The 24,435-nt window shown below is 38.0% G+C and overlaps 1 protein-coding gene across 2 annotated transcripts in view; it reads left to right on the forward strand.

Moving 5' to 3' along the window:
• Positions 1-1,238: 1,238 nt before the first annotated feature.
• Positions 1,239-24,435, forward strand: part of LOC149551599 (metaxin-like protein) — a 77,357-nt gene continuing 54,160 nt past the window's right edge. Inside the window, exons 1-4 of one of the 2 annotated variants that reach the window (XM_089787112.1) lie at positions 1,239-1,610; positions 2,968-3,308; positions 3,623-3,699; positions 3,859-3,919. In XM_089787112.1, the coding sequence (XP_089643238.1) occupies positions 1,433-1,610; positions 2,968-3,308; positions 3,623-3,699; positions 3,859-3,919 (657 nt within the window). In that variant the 5' untranslated portion in view covers positions 1,239-1,432. The remainder of the gene's footprint in view (positions 1,611-2,967; positions 3,309-3,622; positions 3,700-3,858; positions 3,920-24,435) is intronic. The other variant, XM_089787111.1, reaches the window with a different exon arrangement.

Below are 24,435 nucleotides of genomic sequence, written 5' to 3' on the forward strand. Positions count from 1 at the left end.
ATGATGGATGATGTTGACACAACTTTTGGATTCTGGTGTGACCCATGACAATTAAATTTTCTTGAAAGCTTCTCACGCATTTTCTATTGTAGTGTATACCTAGCATAATACATTTTTCTACTTTCATTTCTACCCACAATACAATTGTAGATGGCTTTTGCAAAGTGGGTAGATTCAAGAAAGGAAATCAGTTTGTTTAATATCAGGAGACCGGATCAAATTTTTAGTAGAAAAGAGAAGCTAGGCTTATTGAGTGGATACATGATTGAGACAATTTTTCATAGACTTCTAGGAGTACTTAATTTTTTTGGATGTCCAATGCATAGATTGGTATTTACCATCAAACTAATTATGCTAATTTAGCAAGTAAAGATGCTTTATAAGTTCACTTACTTGTCTTATTGTCACACACATTTATCATATTTATCATATGACTAGGAGTTCTTCATTTTACATTCTTTTATGAGAAGTTTTCAATTTTGGACAAGAACTCACAAATTTGTATCTAATCTTCCATTCAAGTGCTTAGAGATTTGATATTATTCATATTTTATGAATTAGATCACTTGGCATAGAGTTGATTTTTCATTGGGAAAAGTGGAATTTCTTGTAGGCATTTGAGAGCACTTTTTTTTGGCACCAAATCTACAAAAGATATCTCCTCTTTAACATTTATATGTTACTTTCAAAGTTTTGGTGATTTTACTTATTTTGATGGGAAGTCTTTTTAAGGAATAAAAAAGGGTCTTTAGTCTTAACATTTTTCCTATTGAATCTCATGTTGTGGGAACCCTTGTGTTTATCAATGATATTGTAGATCCTTAGATGTGTCTAGAGCAAGTCAAGAGAGAGACGATGACTTTGAACGTCATGAAAAACAATGACTTATATTTTCTACTAATTTTTTGCTAATAAATTTGAATTTTTTTCTTACCCCTTTTCCAACAACTATTAACAAAGTAGATAATTGACTTTTTTAAAGATTTTAAAATATAAGTAAATTTATGAACTATAAGAAAACATATATACTTAAAAAAACACTTAAATACTATTATTTGAATTAATTATATTATACATGAGAAGAATGCGATAGTAATCATATGCAGAAACTAATATTCAATGTATTGAAACTCACAATATTTTAACATTAGAATAGAATTTGAAATAATCCTCGTATCATTCTCTCAACCCAAAAAATATTCCAACTCTTTTTACATATTTAGATAGAAAATGTACACTAAAGTTTTCCCGTGGTGAGCATAGGCTAGTTTTCTCTTTTGCAAAAGGACCTGGGAGACTAGATAGAAGCCCAGGAAAGGAGCTGCGAATTAGATATTGAAACCAGTCAATAGGCTGTATATAAAATATCTGTTAGCGTAGCGGTCGTGCTCAGGAATTCTTAATTTTCTTAATTACAGAAGAGAAAGAAAGAATGGAGAAGCAAGAGCAGGAACAGCCAGGCAGAGACAGAGATGAATTAGTACTATATGTGAGAAAATCAGTTTATGGGTTGCCCACTGCATGCCCAATCTGCCTTCCTGCTTACATCTACCTCAGACTTGCCAACATCTCCTTCACTACTTACTATGATGTCAAGAGTCCGGACTCAGGCAAATACCTTTCCTACTCCATTCATCTTATCAATTTCCTTTACTGTAAATTTGAAATATCATTAAATCTGTCCTGCCATGGGCGGTGTTGCGCTTTATTATATTGGGTGCTCGATACCTTGATAATAAGAATTTGGCCTCAATGGGTTAGTATTTAGTGCAGGCTCATAAATAATTTTAGTGACGTTAAGATGAATATACAGAATGACATAGAATGTCAATATTTAAATGTCTTCTTGAAGACTTAAAACCCTTCTGTTTAATGTGCCGAGAGAAACAGTCTGAATAGCATTAAACAATGGTTACCTTTACTAATTTTGAATGGCTTGTGAATTGGAATGATCAAGACTTTACCTATCTTTTCCTTTCTCACTCTTTTGCTGTTAGAAAATGTGGCATTCATCAGAAAGTGTTCGTAATGTTGAAGACTTGAAGCTTTGATTACATGACAACCCTAGGCTATATGGTCAATCTATGTTATCGGACATTTAATTTAGGAAAAGAATGGAAACGATATTCCAAAAATTTGGGGATATGCATAATTTTAGTTTTTTTTTGTAGATATTTATGAATTATTAAATTTTAAAATCGTCGAACTTTCCAGGAGAACGGAAATGTTTCATGTCCTGGTTCGTCTGAGAGAGCCAATGCACAACAAACATTGGTTGCACAAAAACAACCAGCCCATCTCCCTTATGCTTTACGTTGGCTTCAGACAACATTATTTGGTTGGAATATAAATTTTTAGGCAAAAAAATCTCTGGAACAGCCCAAGCACAGACCAATTGATCATAATTATACTGCTGCGGAGAGCACAAGATGACCAGTCAGAAGGCAAAATAATCATGGACATATTTTGAAAATTTTACTCACAATATGCTTTAGTGTTGCGTTTTCTGCTGATTTGGTCAGACATTTGTCATCAGCTAGAAATGGCACATGGAACGCCTGTTTTCTAAGAGGCAGGTTTACTAACTATGACGGTACCCAAGAGGTTCAGATTCAGGTGCCATAGTTGAAAGGCAATGCCATAATCATTTTATGCTTGGATTTGTGGCCTTGATAATCGTTAGTACTTACTCTCATGTACCCAGGGTATTATTTTTATCTCATATGCTTGTGGTGATAGGGGCTCTTTTTGTGTGTGTAAGTGGTATCTCTTAAATTGAGTTTGGAACAAGTTACTGTCAAGCAAATTCAGTATAAATCTAGACAAAGCTCAGTTGTCATTGGTTATGGGGATGCACGTGCATGCTCCCGCATACACACACACACAACACACACAGTGTATAGATGATTTGGATGTAAATACATTCCTCGTGTCCTGATGTTAAGTTGTTCCTATTTCTGATTACAGAGGATCTACCACTGGTCGAATTTGGCAGTTATGCAGGATTCAACAGTGAAGCTGGTGGAATTTTTGAATTTCTTAAAAAAGAGAACATTGTTGATTTGGATTCTGAAATTCCTACATACAGCTTTCCAGATTTGTTGGCATCCAAGGTATTGATCAGTTCATGGCTTGCTGATGCAACTCTATATGAGCTCTGGGTTAATTATAATGAGAATGTTGCAAATGAGATTTATTTTTCCGATCTCCCCTGGCCAATCGGTAAGATTATCTATTGGAAACAAAAGAGAGCCACAATGCAGCGTCTTGGGATAAATTCCAGCAATTGTCAAGAAAAAGAGGCAGAGGTATGAATTGCGTGTCACTTGAACATTTTTATGACCTGTTTTGGGCACCACAATAGAGTACTATTGTTGTAGTGTGATAGTATATTGAGTTTATTGCAGGGTAAAGTTTTTTTTACCTAGACAATGTTCTTGATCATTTCTTTTCTCTCCCTTTCTTTTTTGTTATCTTTGTTGGTCATAAAAATATCCTTTGGTCGTGAAGGTGTGCCACTATGAGGCCACCTCTCAATTAATGATTATTATTCATGTCTTGTATTTTACACTTTTGCTTTCAAATAACTATGCCTCAACTTATCAGTTGACTACTTCAACAGCTATACAGAAATGCAGGTGCAGCTTATGAGTCACTTTCAACAAAGTTAGGCGATCAAAAGTTCTTCTTAGAAAATAAGTGAGCACAAAGAATTTTATTAATTGTTTTCTTTGAGGGAACAGGAATCCAACAAATGTTCTCAAGTTTGGATGGAATATTAATAAGATCACTTTTGAATGATCTTTCTATCTACATTATGAGTTTTCTAAACCTGAATGTTTTTTTTATCCTTTGCAGACCTACTAGTGTTGATGCATATTTTCTGGGGCATGCTTTGTTTGTTCTTCAGACTCTGAATGTAAGTTTTTTAAATTTCTTGTTAAATTTATGAGCATTTTTTAAATCAAGGTTGAACAATGCTTTTAGATGATCATAAAATGTTTATTCAAGAGGCCCATTGTGTATTTAATTGTTAAATCAGGTATCGAGATCCATTTTTTGTTTTCAAACACTGATAAATGTTAAACTTGAAACCTTTACTATCCCCTATGCATGTTAACATGCTTAACATGTCTCTTTTCACATTAATACTAAGACCCCTCAAATAGGGTGAGCTAAACAACAAACATATGTACTCGAGGGGGGATAATTGACCATAATTCACCTGCCATCAACACAATGTAATCAGAATACCCAGTTATGGATAGTAAAATTTGCATGCATCTCTTCTAATCTAACTACAACTTTTTTTACGGCAATTTTCAAACATGTACATTCAGGCTAGTCTGTGTAAATTGAGCTGTATGTTACCACTCTTGCAACCAATCATCGTTGTGTTAGAAGTAGAACATATCATCTCACTATTAGATTTTGAACCAGAAAAATGAAATACACATTAAGACTCCGAGCACCAAGATTAGCCTGGGAAAAACCCTCTTCAATTGAGGGAAACAACCCAGGCCACAAAAACCTGTGAATTTTATTACTGAAAAGTATCAAGGAGTTGCAGATGTAGAGTTCTCAAAAAATCCTTGCAACCAAGGATGGATAGAAATTTCAACTTCAGAAGCTTTCCATCTAACTGTATATACATCAAGCAGTAGTGAAGACACTAACCAGATCAGAAAAAACTATTTACTCAACAACACATTTAATAATATCATGAACAAGAATTGTGCATATAGAGTCAGCGCTCATGATTATACAATCTTTCCAGCATACACACCATACAAAAGAAAGACTTTCACTTGAAGAAATCTCCTGATGTTGAAGGGAAGACCAAACTTGATGACAAACAAGAATCGTGTAGGAGACACGAACGGAGGCATGTCCATTACAGTATGAAGTTTATGCAATTGTTCATGAACGATGCTTGATGAAGTGTGAGCAATGACACGTGAAAGTATACCACGCAACCATCCATGATGGCCTTCAGCAATAGTACATGGCTAATGTTTGCCAGCACACCAAAATAACTGCCCAGCGATCATTTTATGATATCTGGAAGACACTAGTGCTCCTGTCGGTTACACATATTGGTGACATGGATTGACATGCTAGAAGCAACAGCCTGTAGATAACACTACATCACATGCCATCACCACATAGTCAGCTTATACATTGATTGGAATTACACCTGTTTAATGTAACCAATTTTCTAAACCAACGACATAGCTGTTAGTTCATCATTAAAACAGGTTCAACAGTACTACTTCCGTTTATCAACAGTCTCATTCAAATTATAACAGGGACATTAGCATTTCATATGCAGCTATCAAATTTAACACTTCCTCTTAGCAAATATGAAATCAGCTAAACAGTTATGGACTCTCTCAACATGACAGAATAGTACACTTTACTCATTATAAATGATCATGGAATCACTCAACATGATGGAAGGACTATCTTCTCAAAGTTAAATAATCATGGACTCAATTAACGTGATAGAAGAGCCATAATTCAACTCATTATTAATTAATCATGGAATCACTCAACATGATAACAGAAGTATTTTATTCATAAATAATAATCACAAAATCACTCAACATGATAAACTTGTAAGGATCAGAGCAAGCCTTTCATCATGGATTCTCTCAACGTGATGCTGTCACGGACTCTCTCAACATGACATCCAACCCTCATCACAGAATCTCTCAACATAATGCCATCATGGATTCTCTCAACATGATGTTCACATTCTCATGGTGAAAGGGTTATCATAGCTGTCCTTACATCTTTATTGAATCTTCATAATCAACAATAAATAATTCATTATTTTTATTTTTGAGATTCATTTCCAGAAGATGTCTCAAATTTAACAATACCTAGCTTGTCTCTAAAATATGAGAACTTTACCTAGGTAGTGGTTTGGTGAAGATATCAGCAGTTTGCTCATTTGACAGATATATAGCAGCTCCACTGCTTTTCGAAGCACCATGTCCCTCAAGTGATGATATTTAATTTCTATGTGCTTAGATTTGTCATGAAAAGCAGGATTTACAGAAAGCTTGATACAGCTTTGATTATCACAAAAATTGTGGTGTGGTCCAAAGGTTCCCCAAATAACTCGCCAAGAAGTTTGCGAAGCCACACACCTTTTCGAGCTTCTGTACAAGTTGCGACCAATTCAACTTCAACTGTACTTTGAGCTACACATCCTTGCTTCTTGCTGCGCCAAGAAACCATGGCAGATCCAAAACTGAAACAAAAACCTGAGGTACTCTTTCTGTTTACAATGCATCCTGCCCAATCAGAATCAGAGGACATATGAGGAAGAAGATCATTAGAACTTGAATACTTCAACCCATACTTTAATTTTCCCTGAACATATCTCAAAATATGTTTAGCAATGACGAAATAAAATTTTCTAGGTTCACACATAAACTAACTCAAGGTATTAACTGCATAACATAAGTCATGACTCGTGTTAACAAGATACATGAGAGAGCCAATCAGCTACCTATATAGTGTGCAATCAATTAATTCTGAACCAGCAGCAACTTCTTGAAGTTTCTTCAAGTTTGCCGGTTTACAATAAAGCATACCAAATTACTTACGAATATCTACATCATACTTCCCTTGACTAAGAAGAATCCTAATAGGCTTTTGCCAAATTTCCAAGCCAAGAAAGTAATGCATTAGGCCAAGATCTTTCATCTCAAACTCAGAAGTCAATTCTTTCTTACATTTTGCAATTAATTTATCTTCACTAGTGATAAAGAGATCATCAACATAAAGAACCAAGATCAGCATAAAATCATCATACCTTTTGAAGTAGAGATTTGGGTCAACTTCATTTTTCATAAAGCCCTAACTCAAGAGATAGCCATCAATTCGTTCATACTATGCCTGGGGGGCTTGATTAAGACCATGCAATGCCTTTTTCAGCTTGCATACATGAGATTCTTTATTATGAATTATGAATCCTTCAGGTTGTTCAACATAAACTCCCTCATCAATTATACCATTTAGAAAGGCTGTCTTGACGTCCATTTGATGTTGTTTCCATCCTTTAGCAGCTGCAATTGCAATGATGGGTCTTTTGTCTTTGGGAACTGTTGACACAAAAGTCTGCACCCTTGCTTGAGGTATGACCCTCAAGCCACCTTATGTAACATGGAAACAATCTCCAAGCAGTGGGACTTGAACTGTGAGATGGAGTCTCCGGAGAAGGCTGACTTCCTTACAATCAGGATGCACCTACGCTACCACTTTGAGAGAAAAGGGAGAAGGAACGCGTGAAAGTAAATTGCTGAAAGGGAAAGGGGGGTGATGCACCTAGATTGAAACGGTTGCGATTCAGCCCTTATATGCATAACACATCAATGAGAAGCCGAGATACACAAATCCTAACTCTATTCTACTCTCAAAGAACTACATGTAGGTTTAGAATTGATCAAATGTTGAATGGAAAGACATCTTCACAATACAACAATCATCAACAGTTTAGACACAACATATAAACCTTAGAAACTAGAAAAGAAACATTCAAGACAAGGCAAAATACATGCACAAATCATGAATGGCAAGAATAGGTAAAAAGAGAACTATTTCATTAATGGAAAGAAAGGAATACAGTTGCAAAGCACAAGGCTACTGCAAGTAGACATGATAGAACAGAGGATAACCCCTAAAACATATTTACAACTGCCTTTTATAGAGTTCGGCATAACTCTGATATTATATTGAGTTCAAACTCCAACCAGGTGGAGTTGAGATTGCAGGAGAGCAATAACTACTGATCAGAGAAGATCTGATCAGATGCATGTACCAACGCCGGAAGATCTGATCTTTGCGTGCAAATCTGGTTTTGAAGAGACAAAAACAGCGACCATGGCTGCTTTGATTGGGTAGATAGATAAACAAGGCGACAGAAGGATGAAAACTGCATTTACTAGGCATGGGGAACACCAAGGAGTGGTTGCAAATGATCAAGGACCTGTTTGCCATTAAAGAGCTGCTTCTCTTTGTTCTTGACACGCCAAGTCAGCCATGTCATCAAGTCAATCGAAATCAACTGTCAAACTTTGCCACGTGGCCCTATGTCCTTGAAGCATTTCGCCACCTCACCCAACTTTCTTCTTTATGTTGACCTGCGCTTGCTCACTGTTTCGCAGCTTTGCAATTGACTTTTCTCTTTAATTGTTTAACCATGCGAAACTGCAATGTCCCCATTTTATACCATATCGCTGCATCGCAACCTTTTACCACTTTAACCCCTTAATTGTTGCGACCATGCACTCGACATGAAATTAGCCCTTGGCAACATCGTCGCAGTTATGGATTTAACCTTTCTTGTCCCTACGATGGTGCGAAGCCATTCATCTTGTCCTTGTCACCCCTTCGCAATTGCCAAATGCAAGCTTGCCTGAAACCACGCAACGTTGTGAAAGCCTCTTGAAGTTAACATCTACATTGAATCACAACCTCGCAGCCTGAGGAACTGACTCATCCTCCAACCTTGCAAAAGTGTGAACAAAGCGTTTCGCAACTATGCAACCTTAACTCTAGTTTGCCTTTGACTCCATGCGACAGTGCAAACAAAGGGGATCGCCACTTCGCGGCTTTTACCTAGAGTAACTCTTAACTGCATTGGATGATGCGAAGGCATTGAAATTGACTGTAGTTGTTTCACTTCGCAACTTCGCAACTAGAAGTCTTGAAGTTCATTTCGATGGAGTGTATCAATTCAATTTTTTTGGTCCTCTTTCGACAAATAACTCCTTCGAAATGGATTGTCTTTTGACCCTTGCGACGATGCGTTGAAGATCTCATAAGAATTGGGCCCACCAGGACATGTGTTATCTCATCGCTATCTTGCTTTAAGCATCCTTCATGCATCTTTATATAGCGAGATAACGAAAAGCGTTGATTTTCTGAGATCTGACGGCTGGGAGAAAGTTGCATTTAACTGCTACTGCTGTCTTCTTTTATGCTATAGCTGATTTCTTCTTTCATGCATGTGGTCAATTGAAAATATTAGCAGACATGACAAGCATACTGCTACGTGGATAACCTTCTTCCCAATGCTGAAAACAATGAAGTTGCTCTCCAGTACTGGGATGCCTTGATCCTGAGCAAAACATGCTTGCTCTTCCTTATAGATTTCTCCCTCATGCTCTGGAATGAACATGACGGGGGGCAACTTGCTGATTTGTTGCAGAGCTAGATGCCTGATGGGGCATCCTCTTGATGGTACAGGGTCAAAGGAATCATCCTTGGCCACTTTGTTTTGCTTTGCAACCTTTGAATCCTCTTCGCTAGTAGGGGCTAGCTCTAATGGTATGGCTGGTAGCATGTTCTCCACTGGCCTATGTGAATCATTGCAAACCAGGGGCTGCACTTCCTTCACTCATTCAGGCTCTTGTGGTGTAGGAGGGAGGGATGGTTGTATCCCTTTTGCCTCTGATGTAGCACTCATCATGCTCATCAGCCTCTCTTGTAGTTCTCTCTCACACCGTTCCTTTTGTGTGGCCAATTCCCTTGCAAGAATTGCTTCATGCTCTTGTTGCTGGGCCTCTAACCTCCTTGCACACTCTGCCTCAAGTTGTACTTGTCATGCTTCAAGCTGTTGCAACAAGGTTTCTCCCTCTGGAGTGTGTGATGGTTCTCGAGCAGCAATTGACACCTCTTGAACTTGGGGCAGGAAAGGCAATGCCTCCTCGGTCATATCATGGGAGACCTCCTGCTGCAACACTGGATCTAGCTTTACTCCCTTTTGCAGTAGGTCCTCAGGCTCCACCCTTGGCAGCAACTCAACACCAATCTGAGGGGCTGTAGGCTCTTGATCATTGCGGCGAGGAATTGAGGAGGCTTACTCCTTCTGAAGCTAGCAAACTTGCATTTGGGTGGCTCTTCTTCAAATGGATTTGGGAATGTTGCTTGTGAGTGGGGCTTTGGCTCTTGTGTGTTATTTTGCAGAATAGGAGGGTTATTCTACAAAAAATGAGGAAATTTTCTTCTTGGTGGCTCTTGTGCTTCAGCAGCTTGCATTTGAGCAAGCTTGAGCCTTGTCTCCTTCTGATCTGCAGCTAATCTTCTTACAAGATCCTCCTCAACCCGGGCTTTTCTCAACTCCCACTTTGGAGAGTGAAAGAGAGTCAGAAAATCTGGTTCTTCTTGTTGGGGAGAGGTTTGACAAGAATAATTTTGCCCATACTGTCCTGTTGTTCTTCCATCCGCTTCTGCACATCAAATTCTTGCTGCCGCCGTATCTCATCAAGCTGCCTATTTCAGGCCAGCAATTGCTTAGCATTTTCATCCACCTGGCTTTTGAAAGCCTGCAACTGCTCACTCCGCTCTTGAAGTTTTAAATCCATCCGCTTGTTCTGCTCCATTATTTGCACTTGGAGCTCACCCATCTTAGCCATCATAGCCTTAACGGTCTTTATTTCGTCATTTGAAGGTGTTGGGACTGGTGGAGCAGGGGTAGGAGGGGAGTAATAATTTTGAGTGTACTGGCTATAACCAGCTTGGGGGTGAGATTGAAATTGGCAATATGAGGGCTGAGGAATAGTATTGTCATGATATGGGAGGGGGGGGCGTGGGGTAAGTAGTTTTTTCTATGAAATGGGTCCATGGTTAGAGTTTCATAGAAATTGCATTTTCATAGAAAACTTGAAATCACAAAAAGATAAAGAATGATCTTTTCATCCCAGCACTGTTTCATCTTGAAACCAGTAGATGTGCACTAGAGTCGCCATGGTGTTTGATGGAATGTCTTCAAAGGCTGATGATACTGAATAAAACACCCAATTTCTCACTGAATGGATCTTCAAACTGGCTAACCAGTGGACTTATGAATCTGAATCTGTCCCACCAGGCGTGCCAAAAACTGTTAACATGAAAGTCTGCACTCTTGCTTGAGTTATGACCCTCAAGCAACCTCGTGTAACATGGAATCAACCTCAAAGTGCAAGTCCTACACTTGGAGGTTGTTTCCATGTTACACAAGGTCGCTTGAGGGTCATACCTCAAGCAAGGGTGCAGACTTTCGTGTCAACAGGAACATGAATGTAAACTGAACTACCAAAAATTCTTAAGATTACTTACATCAGGTTTAGAACTAGAGAAGGCTTCTTTAGGAGTCATGTCATTTAGAGTCTTGTGAGGGCTTCTATTTTGAACATATACTGTTGTTCTGCAAGCTTCAACCCAAAGAAAAATCTGCAATCCTTGATCATAAATCATTACTCTTGCTGCCTCATCTATAGTCCCGTTCTTCCTTTTAGCAACACCACTCTGCTGAGGACTGTAAGGGACATAAAACTCCCTCTTAATCCCTGCTTCAACACAAAATAATTGAAATGCACATAAAATGAAATAACCTCCATTATCTGATCTAAGAATCTTGATTTTCTTCTTTGAAAGATTTTCAACAAGAGTTTTAAATTCCTTAAATTTGGATAGAACTTCATATGATTCCTTAGATTTAAGAAAATAAATCCATGTCTTGCGAGAGAAATCATCAATAAATGTTACATAATACCAAAAATCACTTAAAGAGACAAAAGACATGGGCCCGCACAAATCAGAATGAATCAACTCTAGAATACTAGTGGTCCTATTTTCGCTGGAATGAAAAGGACTCTTGGTATTTTTTCCCAAAGCACAACCCTTGCAAATACCTTCATGAGCAGCACTAAGTTTAGGAAGACCTACAACCAGCTTATCGATTGAAGAAAGAGATTTGAAATTTAGGTGACCAAACCTTTTGTGCCATAACAAGTTATCATTAGAAGCGTCATGACTTGGGACTTGAGCTTGATTAGCTGAAAGTTGCTATAGACTTTCATGACGTGTTCCAATCACTTGAGCTGAACTGAGATCTGGATTTTTCTTCCATGCAACCACTTTACCATCAGTGAATGCCACATTATAACCTTTATCTTCTAAGGTAGAGATAGAAATTAGATTTCTTTTGATTTCGGGAACAAATAGAACATTGCTAAGGTGAATAGGAATACCAAAAGTTAAATTGAAAGAAGTGTTACAAGCCCCTTTGATAGAGTACGATGCATCATCACCAATTATGACTTGCAAGTGAGAATCCTTTTCAACTAAGTTTTAAAGATGATTCTTGTATCTAGAGATGTGACAGGAAGCATTACTATTTATCAGCCATGTGTTGCAATTAGCTGGAACACTGCTAGATAAGGCTGAAATGAATAGAAATCCTTCTGATTAATCACTAGAATTCTTGGAAGGGGAAGAATCCTTCACGTAAGTGACTGCTGCTTGATGCTTTAGTTTTATTATTCAGTTCCTAGCAAAATGCCCGTACTTTTCACATCTAAAGCATTTCACTTTGGATAAATCTCTTTTCCTTTTAAAATTAGAAGAAGAGGAGGGAGGATTCTTATCATCAACCTTCTTAAAATTCCTTTTCCTCCCTCTTTTGCTTGAACTATGGGCAGCAAGAATTTGATCCTCTACATTATGAGATTTACGAGAATTCCTCTAACCTCCAACCTACATTCCTCTTGAATACAATCTGATCTTAGTCTATCGAAATTTGGTAACTCATTCCTACCACTAATGCCTTGGATGTATGATTTGTCATGTCCCCACTCTAGCTCAGTCTAACAGAGACATGTGAGTCAGCTTATTATGGGGTCTTGTAGGCTGACAGGGTTGGATAGAGACCCAGTATGGTTATTCAGTGTTGGGGACTTAGTTTTCTGGTGGGTATTGATCAGTTGGGTGACGTTCCTTGTTTTTAGGAGGCAGTTCCTACATTTATGGGGTTCATTCCTACTTTTTAGGAGGTATGATCATGCCCAGGGCTGGGTTTCCATGAGATGACCCTTTGGGTTCAGTTTCAAAGGAATAGGGCTTGTTTCCTAAGTTTTAGGAGCATCCCTAGATTTTAGGGATGAGACTGCCAGTAGTGGATCCTTGATTTCCAACTTCAGTCACAGACAGGTGACAGGATGATTTTATGGTTTGTGATGTCAGTTTGGCAGTTTATGGCTATTTGGGTTATATTTTTAATATTTCCTAAGTTAGCGTTTAATATTTAAATAAGGCCAAGTTAATAGCCATTTTGGAGTAATAAGGGAATTTTGGCCTCATCTGGATGCATATCCCATGTTATGATAGCTCGTTGGAAAGCTCTTGAAATTCTCTAAATCTTCCTCTTTGGTCTCAGGGCAATTCGGTGAGCGGATTTATTACTATGGTGGAAAAGGTCATTTTCTAGTGACATGGTCACTTTAAAATAAGATTTAATTCATTTTTATAGCCAACGCCAATTGGGGGTCACTTTAGGGTTCGAATTGCTTTGCAAGGGGTTATAAGGAGATGGGTGCCATTTCTCATGATTATGCATATTTTTCAAACACTTCTTTTCAGATTTGCTCAGCTTGAGCGATTTGCATTCTGGGATGCAAACCCCAAGGTAATTGCTGGCTGGGACGTAACCCTTAGCAGCATTGGGTATTGGTTTTTCAGTTGTTTCAACAGTATTCAGGAGGAAGGTAGACGCCACTTCAGCTTGGGCCTACAGTTTGTTTTGTTGGGCATGTTCTTTGGCATATGGGAGGTGAATTCTAGCAACCGTACATTGCCATTTCTTGCAGCCGTACTTTGTTATTTGCAGCACTTGGATATATAGAAAAATCGGTTACTTAGCAGCAGAATCTTGCATCTTTTCAGCTGTTTTCATCAGCCAGTTGTGGCGTCATTGTTAGAGGAAATGTACTGGATCTTTTATTTGGCTCTTTAATTTAGAGATCTGCCTGGTACTATTTGTATCAACTCTGACTTTACTGCATATTGTTATTTATTTTTAGACTCTTTTCTTGCCATTTGCTACTTCTCATTCCGTCTAGTTCTACAAGAAAACATTAATAAACAGGAAAAAACAAAAAAAAAAAAAATCTACAGCAGATTTGTAGCAGAGATCCATCAAGGATCTTTCAGTGGTATTAGAGCTTACATCCTGCTAGCCTGTAGGGTTTGTGAGAAATTGTCACAACAGATTTTGGCATCTGGGTATTGGATAAAAGTTTTTGATAAATCATTTCAGCATCTAGGTAGTCACTAGTTGGTGGATTGAATACAAATTTATGCATCCTGGTGGAGAAATACACAGATTCTACGAGCGCAGGAGAAACCAGTGGCAAGTAGAGGCCGCTAGAGACGCATAGATAACAGTTATGGGTGAGGCACAGGGTGTTGCTGGCGACGGCATGCCTACAAAGGCAGAAGAAAGAGAGATGGTGCGGACCCTATTCACTACTCAGCCCAGGATCGCTCAGGCTCTAGACAAGTTACAGGATACCTTGTAGCGTTTGGAGATGGGTGGACACAGAGGCAGGCAAAGTAGATCAGTTTCAATGGTTGGTAGTCAGCGCAGCCATCAATCCCATTCTTCAGTTGGGAGCTCCCTTCATTCCAGTAGGACGCATCGCCATCGTACACCTACTATGAATAGGCCATTGCTTCCCCAATTCATACTAGGTGAACGGCCAGCGCAGGTGGAACCACCAGAAGTGGGGTTTCAGGAGTCAATTTTGACGGCCACAGCTGAGTGGAGAGCTCTACCTCCTGAGGTTAGGGACGTCTTCCCTCTTCCCCAGTATTGTGCACAGCGTAGAGATAAAACCAGGTTCAGAGGAGATCGTGGTAATAGACTACCACAATAGCAGCAGAATTATGACCTCAATAGAGCTACTGGGAAGATTACATTGGCCCCATATAATGGCTTAGGAGACACTAGTGCATGAGCTTGGGTCCACAAGCTGGACATATACCTTTCATTGAGGCCCATGCCTGAGCGTGAGGCTATTCAGTTTGCTGTGTTGCATTTAGAGGGGATTGCCTATGATTGGTGGCACCATGGATTGGTCACCCAGGATCACGCCTTAGTTCACTCCTATGCTGAGTTCACCGAGCGACTCATTGCACGATTTGACCGTAAGGATACATAACTTTATTACAGGGAGATGGCTCACCTTAAACAAACTGGTCATGCAGAAGCCTATATTAATGAGTTCCAACATATTGCAGTTATGGTACCGGATATGCCCCAGAAACGTAGTGTGATGTTGTTCATTGAGGGTTTGCAGGATAGACTAAAAGGATTGGTATGTGCTTTCCAACCAGCTACTCTTAAGGAGGCTATGTTGTTCATTGAGGGTTTGCAGGATAGACTAAAAGGATTGGTATGTGCTTTCCAACCAGCTACTCTTAAGGAGGCTATTGATGTGACATTGAGATTGGATACTGTTCCCACTTCTTATCAGGCAGATAAGAAACCATTTAGAGATTCACGGCCTACATAGAAGGCCAATACGACACAGAACAAAGGAGGGACCTCATCTAAAACTCCTTGGATGAATCAGGAGACGAGGAATGAATTAAGGAGGAAAAAGTTGTGTTTTTCCTGCAAAGAACCATGGGAACCAGGACACCGTTGCATGGGTAAAGGAAAGGTTCATTTGATTGAGGTTACTTCTGAGTTAGGAGATGAGGAGGTTCCTGATACTGATATTGAGGATAATACAGAGGATGTTGAGCATTTTCCGACACAGTTGGAGTTAGACACCGCTGAGCCTATGGCATCAGCTAAAGTAGCTATGGCTACCCTGTCCAGTTATCCTAAGTTTCATGCCTTCCGGTTGAAAGGTACACTTAAGGGTAAGCGGATCACTAGTTTGGTAGACACAGGTGCTACGCATAACTTTATTGATCAAAAATTAGTTGAGAGGCGTGGCTTACAGTACGAGGAGTTTGGTGGTTTTGGAGTGAAGGTGGCTGATGGTGCCATTTTGGGTTGTACCAAGCGGATTCCATAGCTTAGTATTCAGATGGGAGATTATACTTTGATTGATGACTTCTATGTGCTTCCCATAGAAGATTATGATGTGGTTTTGGGCATGTAGTGGTTACAGGGTATTGGGCGTTACATTATTGATCACCACCGTATGCAGTTAGAGTTTCTTTCTGGCGGGCAGAAGGTGATTTTGACGGCAGCGTCAGATGGTGGACCCAGGGAGGTGACTTCTCGCAGGATGGAGACCATCCTTAGGCATAATGATGTGCTTTGGGCTACACACTGTTTGGTTAAATCCAAAACACCCATATCTCAGGATGGCCGTGTATTTCATGTGGACATTCAGTCAGTGATGGATCGTCACAGTAGAGTGTTTGGTGATATACCTCATGGAGTGCCACCAGATAGAGGGTTTGAGCATGGTATAGAGTTGGAGGATGGAGTGAAGCCAGTGATTACTACCCCATACCGTCATCCTAGAGCCTATAAGGATGCAATTGAGAAGACTATTCATGAGCTATTGGACATGGGTTTCATTCGACCTAGTTCCAGCCCCTTTGTTTCTTCTATAGTGCTTGTTAAGAAGAAGGATGGGACTCTATGGATGTGTGAGATTATGGAGGTATTGATAGTGGATGACAGATATAGTGTGGTAGATGATATTATCTACTATAAAGACAGGGTTTACCTTGTTCCAGGTTCTCAGTTGAAGGAACAAATTTTGCATGCTCTCCATGATATTCCTAAAGCCGGACACCCAGGATGTGGTAAGACTTACAGGGCGGTACGTGAGAGATTCTCTTGGAAGGGTCTCAAAGATGATGTTTTACACCATGTCCGTGAGTGTATGACTTGTCAGCAGAACAAGTCGGAGCATACCTACCCAGCGGGATTATTGCAGCCCTTGCCTATACCGGAACAGAAGTGGACAGGGATCTCCATGGATTTCATTACAGGTCTTCCTCGGGTTCAGGGGAAAGATTGCATCTATTTTGTTGTGGATAGGCTAACGAAGTATGCCCACTTCTTTCCCATTGCATTAGATTTTACAGCATCGCAGGTGGCTGAGTTGTTCTTCAGGGAGGTGTTTAGACTTCATGGTCTTCCCAAGACCATTGTGAGTGATAGGGACAGCAGATTCATGAGTTCCTTCTGGCAGGAACTTTTTACACTAGCTGGTACTTTGTTAACACCTAGTACTAGTTACCACCCTCAAACGAATGGGCAGACAGAAATAGTTAACAAATGGGTTGAGGGATATTTGCGTAACTATGTGTCAGGGCAGCAAAAAGCATGGGTGCGTTGGCTGCATTTGGGCGAGTATTGTTATAATACTACGCATCATATGTCCATTGGCATGACGCCTTTCAAAGCTCTCTATGGATATGAGGCATATCATTGATTTGGCATTTGGTGACAGTAGAGTTCCCTTGGCTCAGGATTGGTTACAAGAGAACCAGGATGTCATGAGATCTCTTAGGGAGAATTTGCAGCAAGCCCAAAATCAGCAAAAGATGTACGCTGACAGGCACAGGATTGAGAGGGCATTTGAGGTGGATGATATGGTCTTTCTGCGTTTACAACCATATCGGCAGAGCACCCTAAAAAGGGGGGAGCTGAGAAGCTCAAATCACGTTTTTATGGTCCATACAGGATACTCAGGCGAGTGGGAGAGGTTGCATATGAGGTTGAGTTACCACATGGCAGCAAAGTTGATAATGTATTTCATGTATCTTGCCTGAAAAAGGCCCTTGGACAGCATATTATAGTTTCACCTGAATTACCTCCTATGGATGAGGAAGGTAAATTGATTTTGGTCCCTGATGAGATTCTTGAGGTGAGGGAACGGCGGCTGAGAAGCCGGGTGATTCGAGAGCATTTGGTTCGATGGAGAGATCTTCCCATAGAGGATGCCACCTGGGAGGGTGAGAGCATTTTACAGCATCCTGCATTACAGTTGCTTGTGGGCAAGCATCTCCGAGAGGGGAGGATTGTCATGTCCCCACTCTAGCTCAGTCTAACAGAGACATGTGAGTTAGCTTATTATGGGGTCTTGTAGGCTGACAGGGTTGGATAGAGACCCAGTATGGTTATTCAGTGTTGGGGACTTGGTCTTCTGGTGGGTATTGATCAGTTGGGTGACGTTCCTTGTTTTTAGGAGGCAGTTCCTACATTTATGGGGTTCATTCCTACTTTTTAGGAGGTATGATCATGCCCAGGGCTGGGTTTCCATGAGATGACCCTTTGGGTTCAGTTTCAGAGGGATAGGGCTTGTTTCCTAAATTTTAGGAGCATCCCTAGATTTTAGGGATAAAACTGCCAGTGGATCCTTGATTTCCGACTTCAGTCATAGAGAGGTGACAGGATGATTTTATGGTTTGTGATGTCAGTTTGGCAGTTTATGGCTATTTGGGTTATATTTTTAATATTTCCTAAGTTAGCATTTAATATTTAAATAAGGCTAAGTTAATAGCCATTTTGGAGTAATAAGGGAATTTTGGCCTCATCTGGATGCATATCTCATGTTATGATAGCTCGTTGGAAAGGTCTTGAAATTCTCTAAATCTTCCTCTTTGGTCTCAAGGCAATTCGGTGAGCGGATTTATTACTATGGTGGAAAAGGTCATTTTCTAGTGACATGGTCACTTTAAAATAAGATTTAATTCATTTTTATAGCCAACGCCAATTGGGGGTCACTTTAGGGTTCGAATTGCTTTGCAAGGGGTTATAAGGAGATGGGCGCCATTTCTCATGATTATGCATATTTTTCAAACACTTCTTTTCAGATTTGCTCTGCTTGAGCGATTTGCATTCTGGGACGCAAACCCCAGGGTAATTGCTGGTTGGGACGTAACCCTCAGCAGCATTGGGTATTGGTTTGTCAGTAGTTTCAACAGTATTCAGGAGGAAGGTAGACGCCACTTCAGCTTGGGCCTACAGTTTGTTTTGTTGGGCATGTTCTTTGGCGTATGGGAGGTGAATTCTAGCAGCTATACACTGCCATTTCTTGCAGCCGTACTTGCAGCCGTACTTTGTCATTTGCAGCACTTGGATACATAGAAAAATCGGTTACTCAGCAGCAGAATCTTGTATCTTATCAGCCGTTTTCATCAGCCAGTTGTGGCGTCATTGTTAGAGGAAATGTACTGGATCTTTTATTTGGCTCTTTAATTCAGAGATCTGCCTGGTACGATTTGTATCAACTTTGACTTTACTGCATATTGTTATTTATTTTCAGACTCTTTTTTTGCCATTTGCTACTTCTCATTTCTATGTGGAATAATCATCAAAAACACAAAAACAAACAAACTCTTCTGCATTTCCGTCTAGTTCTACAAGAAAACATTAATAAACAGGAAAAAACAAAAAAATAAAATAAATCTACAGCAGATTTGCAGCAGAGATCCATCAGGGATCTTTCATGATTCTCAAGAGTGTGGGAGACCATTCATGGCAAGCATAACAAGTTCTTTGTCATTAATGGAATCTTTAATAGCACTTAACTAATCTTTTAATTCTGTAATTTTCAGAAAGAAGGAAACAATGGAGTCTCCTTTTTTCATCTTGATGTGGAGTAGTTGCCTACGAAGAGCCAAAGCGCTACTTGTGTTATTGAACTCATACACTTTGTGAAGATAATCATACATCTTAGCAGAATTTAACTTGGAGATTGCTGGAACTAGATGATCTTTCATAGAATCAATAATGATACTCTTTGCCATGATTTTATCCTTCTGCCAGGTTGCTTTCTCTGCATTATCGGTTGGCTCTGTTACATCAGATTTCACATAATTGAGAAGATCATTGTCTTCATGAACCAATAAGATTCTAGACTTCCAGGATATAAGATTTGAGGCTCCTCCCAACCTATCTTCAACTTTAAGACCAAGCACCATAATGACTTAATGAACTGACAAGAATGAGCAGGAGAGTCAAGATAAAAGTTCTTGTTCAAGCTTGATGACACCAATTTGGCTCTGAAACCATCTTAGATTTTGAACCAAAAAAATGAAATACACAATAAGACTCTGAGCACCAAGATTGCCCTGGGAAAAGCCTTCTTCAATTGAGGGAAACAACCCACAAAAACCTGTGAATTTTATTATTGAAAGTATTACACAGTTGCAGAGGTAGAGTTTTCAAAAAATCCTTACAACCAAGAATGGACAGAAATATTCAACTTCATAACCTTTTCATCTAACTGCATATATATCAAGCAGTAGTGAAGATATTAACCAGATCAGAAAAAATGATTTACTTACCAACACAGTTAATAATATCATGAACAAGAATCGTGCATATGGAGTCGACACTCCTGATAATACAATCTTTCCTACATACACACCATACAAAAGAAAGACTGTCACTCCAAGAAATCTCCTGACATTGAAGGGAAGACCAAACTTGATGGCAAACAAGAATCATTTAGGAGACACAAATGGAGGCATCTCCGTTACAGGATGAATTGTACGCAATCGTTCATGAATGGTGCTTGATGAAGCATGAGCAATGACACCTGGAAGTATACCACATAATCATCCACGATGGCCTTCAGCAAGAGTGCATGACTAATGTTTGCCAGCGCACCAAAAGAACTGCCTAACGATCCTTTTATGATATCTGGAAGACACTAGTTTTCCTGTCGGTTACACATATTGGTGACGTGGATTGCCATGCTAGAAGCAACAACCTGTAGATAGCGCTAAGTATCATGCCATCACCGCAGAGTCAGCTTATCCATTGATTGGAATTACACCTGTCGAATGTAATCAATTTTCTAAACCAACGACATAGCTGTTAGTTCATCATTAAAACAGGTTCTACAGTATTACTTACGTTTGTCAACAGTCTCATTCAAATTATAACAGCGACATTAGCATTTCATATGTAGCTATCAAATTTAACACTGACAAGTGCTGTGGACATTCCCGCACATTGAATGCTGTGTATAATTTTTTATAGGTGTGGATTTGTCAACATTTGTAAAGGAGATCTAAATAGCTGTGTGCCAAAGGATTTGAACTTTACACGAAGTATGAGATCCCTTATTTAGATCTTTGTAAATGTTGAAAAATGCACACCTTTTTAAAAGTTCTCGAGGAGGTTCATGTAAAGAGTTGCATAGTGTATAGAGACCCACATGTCTTTGTACATCCAAAAGTGGTAAACTTACCTCTATTAAGGGGTGCATCCAATTCTGAGATGGAAACTAGGCTGAAATCAGTTAATAAAAGACCCATGAGCCTTATCACATGTGCCTAAGGGCTGAAACTATGTTCTTGGTTTGTGCTGCCTTACTACATCCATCTTCTCTCTAAAAGGTGGCAAAACTATAGAAGGGAGGAGTCTATTGGAAGGAAGAGGATTAAGCTTGGTTTTGGCTAGATTCGAGTGATGAAATATTGTAATTCAAAGGTGTATGCCTGAGCTCTATTGGAAGCTTATGATAAATGCCAAGAGGCATTCTACAATGACAAAGGGCTGAATGTAATGTTTTGAGTGTGTTAACCAAATGTTTTGCTTTTTGCTTTGAATTTGACAACCATTTACCCTTCAAAATATCAATATTTAACTGGCACTTGCACCAAATGAGGTGCAATATTATAGCCAATCATAACATATGCAAATATTTAATATATAGTCAATCGTAACATATGCATATATATTATATGTAATCATTTTATATTCAATAGTTAAATATTTTATATGTACATTAACTGTTGCAACAACTCCAAATGTTGTTATGATTTGCAATTTAGATAATATTTGTAGGCAAACAATCATTTTAGAGATTTACAGTTGCAAAGACGTGTAGATGAAAGCATCTAAAGCTTAAATGGTTTTATTATGGTTTTCAATTTCCACATCATTTTCAGGTTTTTTAAATTCAAAGATAAATACAATAGATACATTTATATTTTTCTTCCTTATTCCCTATTTATTCACTTATTTTCTTACTAGATTAATTAAATCTTGAAACCCTATAATGATAGCTACTTAGCTTGTAGCCAAAAACTTATCCAATAATTAGATCTTTCTCTATGCTATTGGCATCTTGGAGGAAGCATTATGAGACATTAATTCCACGTTCAATGAAACACTATTCAAAATACAATGAAAGGAAAATGGGAAGTTTGTGTACTGATTTTTCTGTGCAAGTTCCTCGCAAATTAAAATGCTGGTTTGTTTGATTGCATAGAAAATTGAAGACTCAACAAATGAATTTGAATTTAGGTATATCATTGAAGCTGCATTTTTCAAGACTTGTCAATAACTTAAAGAATATTTTTAAAAGGATAATAATTTGTTTTAAATTATTATTAATAATAATTCTTTAATATTCATGCAAGAGCCTACTGGGAGGTCTTGGGTTCGAATCTACTTGAAATTAACATAGCAATAATTAATCTTAACAATAATAATAAATTAATAATAAATAATCTAGGTTTCGACCGATTACCTATAAAAAATAAAAAACTTTAATATTCTTTAAATTAATTATTTTAATTATTTACAATATTTAATATGATTTAGAAACTTATCTTTTAGCTTTCTTTTAAATGTATTGTATGTAAATAATAATTTAAAAAATAAATAAATAACATTTAAATAATATAATTGTATGTAAAATAGTAAATTGGAATTGTTATCATCTTCGTATGTTAGAAATATGAACAATATTAAATAACATATAAAACTTTAAAATGTGAACAATAATTAATAACATCGCTTGATACATTTACAAGTCACCTAGCTTGTCGATGGTGATGTAATTGAACCGAGAGTTAATAATTAAAAAACTCACCTAAGCATTTCCATTTAAATTTCTAACATCAAAAAGTATTTATGGGAGCATATGTTTATAATGTCAAAAAATATTTATAGGAGGAAACTTAGACAAATCCGGCAAGCGGTGCCTACCTAGTAAAAGCCTTATCGGGTAATAATAATAATCATAGCACTCTAAATAAGCACCCATAAAAACAAAGATATGCTCTCATCAACATTATTACCCTCTACATACTTTAAGAAATCTTCGATAAAATTCTTCTACAAGTTTACATAGACACGAATTTTGATTTGTTAGTTTGAGAAAAAAAATTCTAATCAATAATTGTTTTAAGAAAATATTTTAATTAATTGATTTGAAATAAAAATTTGATTTGTTAATAGGCAAAAGCCTACCACACAACGGTAACTTGTGAGCCTCTCCATGAGATGTCTTGAGTTCGAGTCTACTTGAGCTTAACACATAATAATAATTAATTCTAACAAACAATAAGAAGTAATCTAGGCTTTAGTCCATTACCAATAAAAAAAAATATAGTTTTTATTTTTATTTTTAAATTTGTATTTGAAAAATTAATGGACATTGAATTGAATAAAGGTTTAGATCTTACATAATCGAATAATTAACCAAACTAAAACAAATAAAAATTTGAAAATAAACAATAATTTTTATATCGATATATAAATACCTTCCATTATTTGAAAATCAAATCATTAACCAAAAATATAGGAAGGAAACACGATATCTAGGAAACTGATTTGGGTATTGTTGACACAAAAGTTTGCAACCATGCTTGAGGTATGACCCTCAAGCAACCTTGTGTAACATGGAAACAACCTCCAAGTGTGGGACATACACTTTGAGGTTAAATCTTTGGAGAAGGCCGACTTCCTGACAATCAAGATTTACCTAAACTAAAACTTTGAGGGCCCGTTTGGTTGCTGGAATATAAACTAAGCATTGGCATTCGGAATGCTGACTTTGGGATTCTGGAATTTGGAATCCAGATTATGATTAGGGAATTCGATTTGGGACCGTTTGGTTGACTAGGAATTCCTAATGAGAATACACATTTCCTCCGCTTGGTTGCACATTGTGGAATTAGAATACTAGCCAAAATAAGCATTATCTTTTTTATTTAGTTTTTTAACATATGAAATATATTTATAATATATCATTTTTACAAAATGTGATTTAATTTATCGTATTAAAACCATGTTACACAATGAAAATACTAACTCCATACCAAAAAAATATATTACATAAATCGTTACATTATAAATAATTTGCCAATCTTTTCTTTTATATACAACATCTACTGTAGGCAACAGTTATAAAGTTTGAATCGTGGCTGCTGTATATTACTTTTATTGCTTTTTGAAATTGAACTGCCCCAACTGACCAGAAGAGAGAGCCACTAAAATGAAAATGTCACCATAGGCGGGAATAACTAGAGGCGGGCAAAACCAGAGCCACTAAAATGAAAATGAATTTTTTGTTTGATTCATAGATTTAATTTTTATCTAGTGGAAAATTTGTAGCTCTGTAGCTTGATTCTTGTCCCATTTACATTCTATTTTTGTTTAATAATGGTGTGAGTAGAGAATTGTTATTATTAATAATTTAGAAATTAGATCAATATCTGTATATAATTTAAATTATGGGGCAAGTATTCACGAACTGCTCTGTTGTTGCTTCTTGGCTGTCCAAGTAAGTTTCGCTGCTTGATCTGTTACTAATATGGCTATGGAATTGGAATTGTCTCTGTAAAAGGCAATGACGATCTAGCAAAAGACGTAGCTGCGCA

This window comes from Cupressus sempervirens, chromosome 6 (assembly GCF_028749045.1).
Source record: "Cupressus sempervirens isolate cs-2001-9-10 chromosome 6, ASM2874904v1, whole genome shotgun sequence".
Lineage (NCBI taxonomy): Eukaryota > Viridiplantae > Streptophyta > Pinopsida > Cupressales > Cupressaceae > Cupressus > Cupressus sempervirens.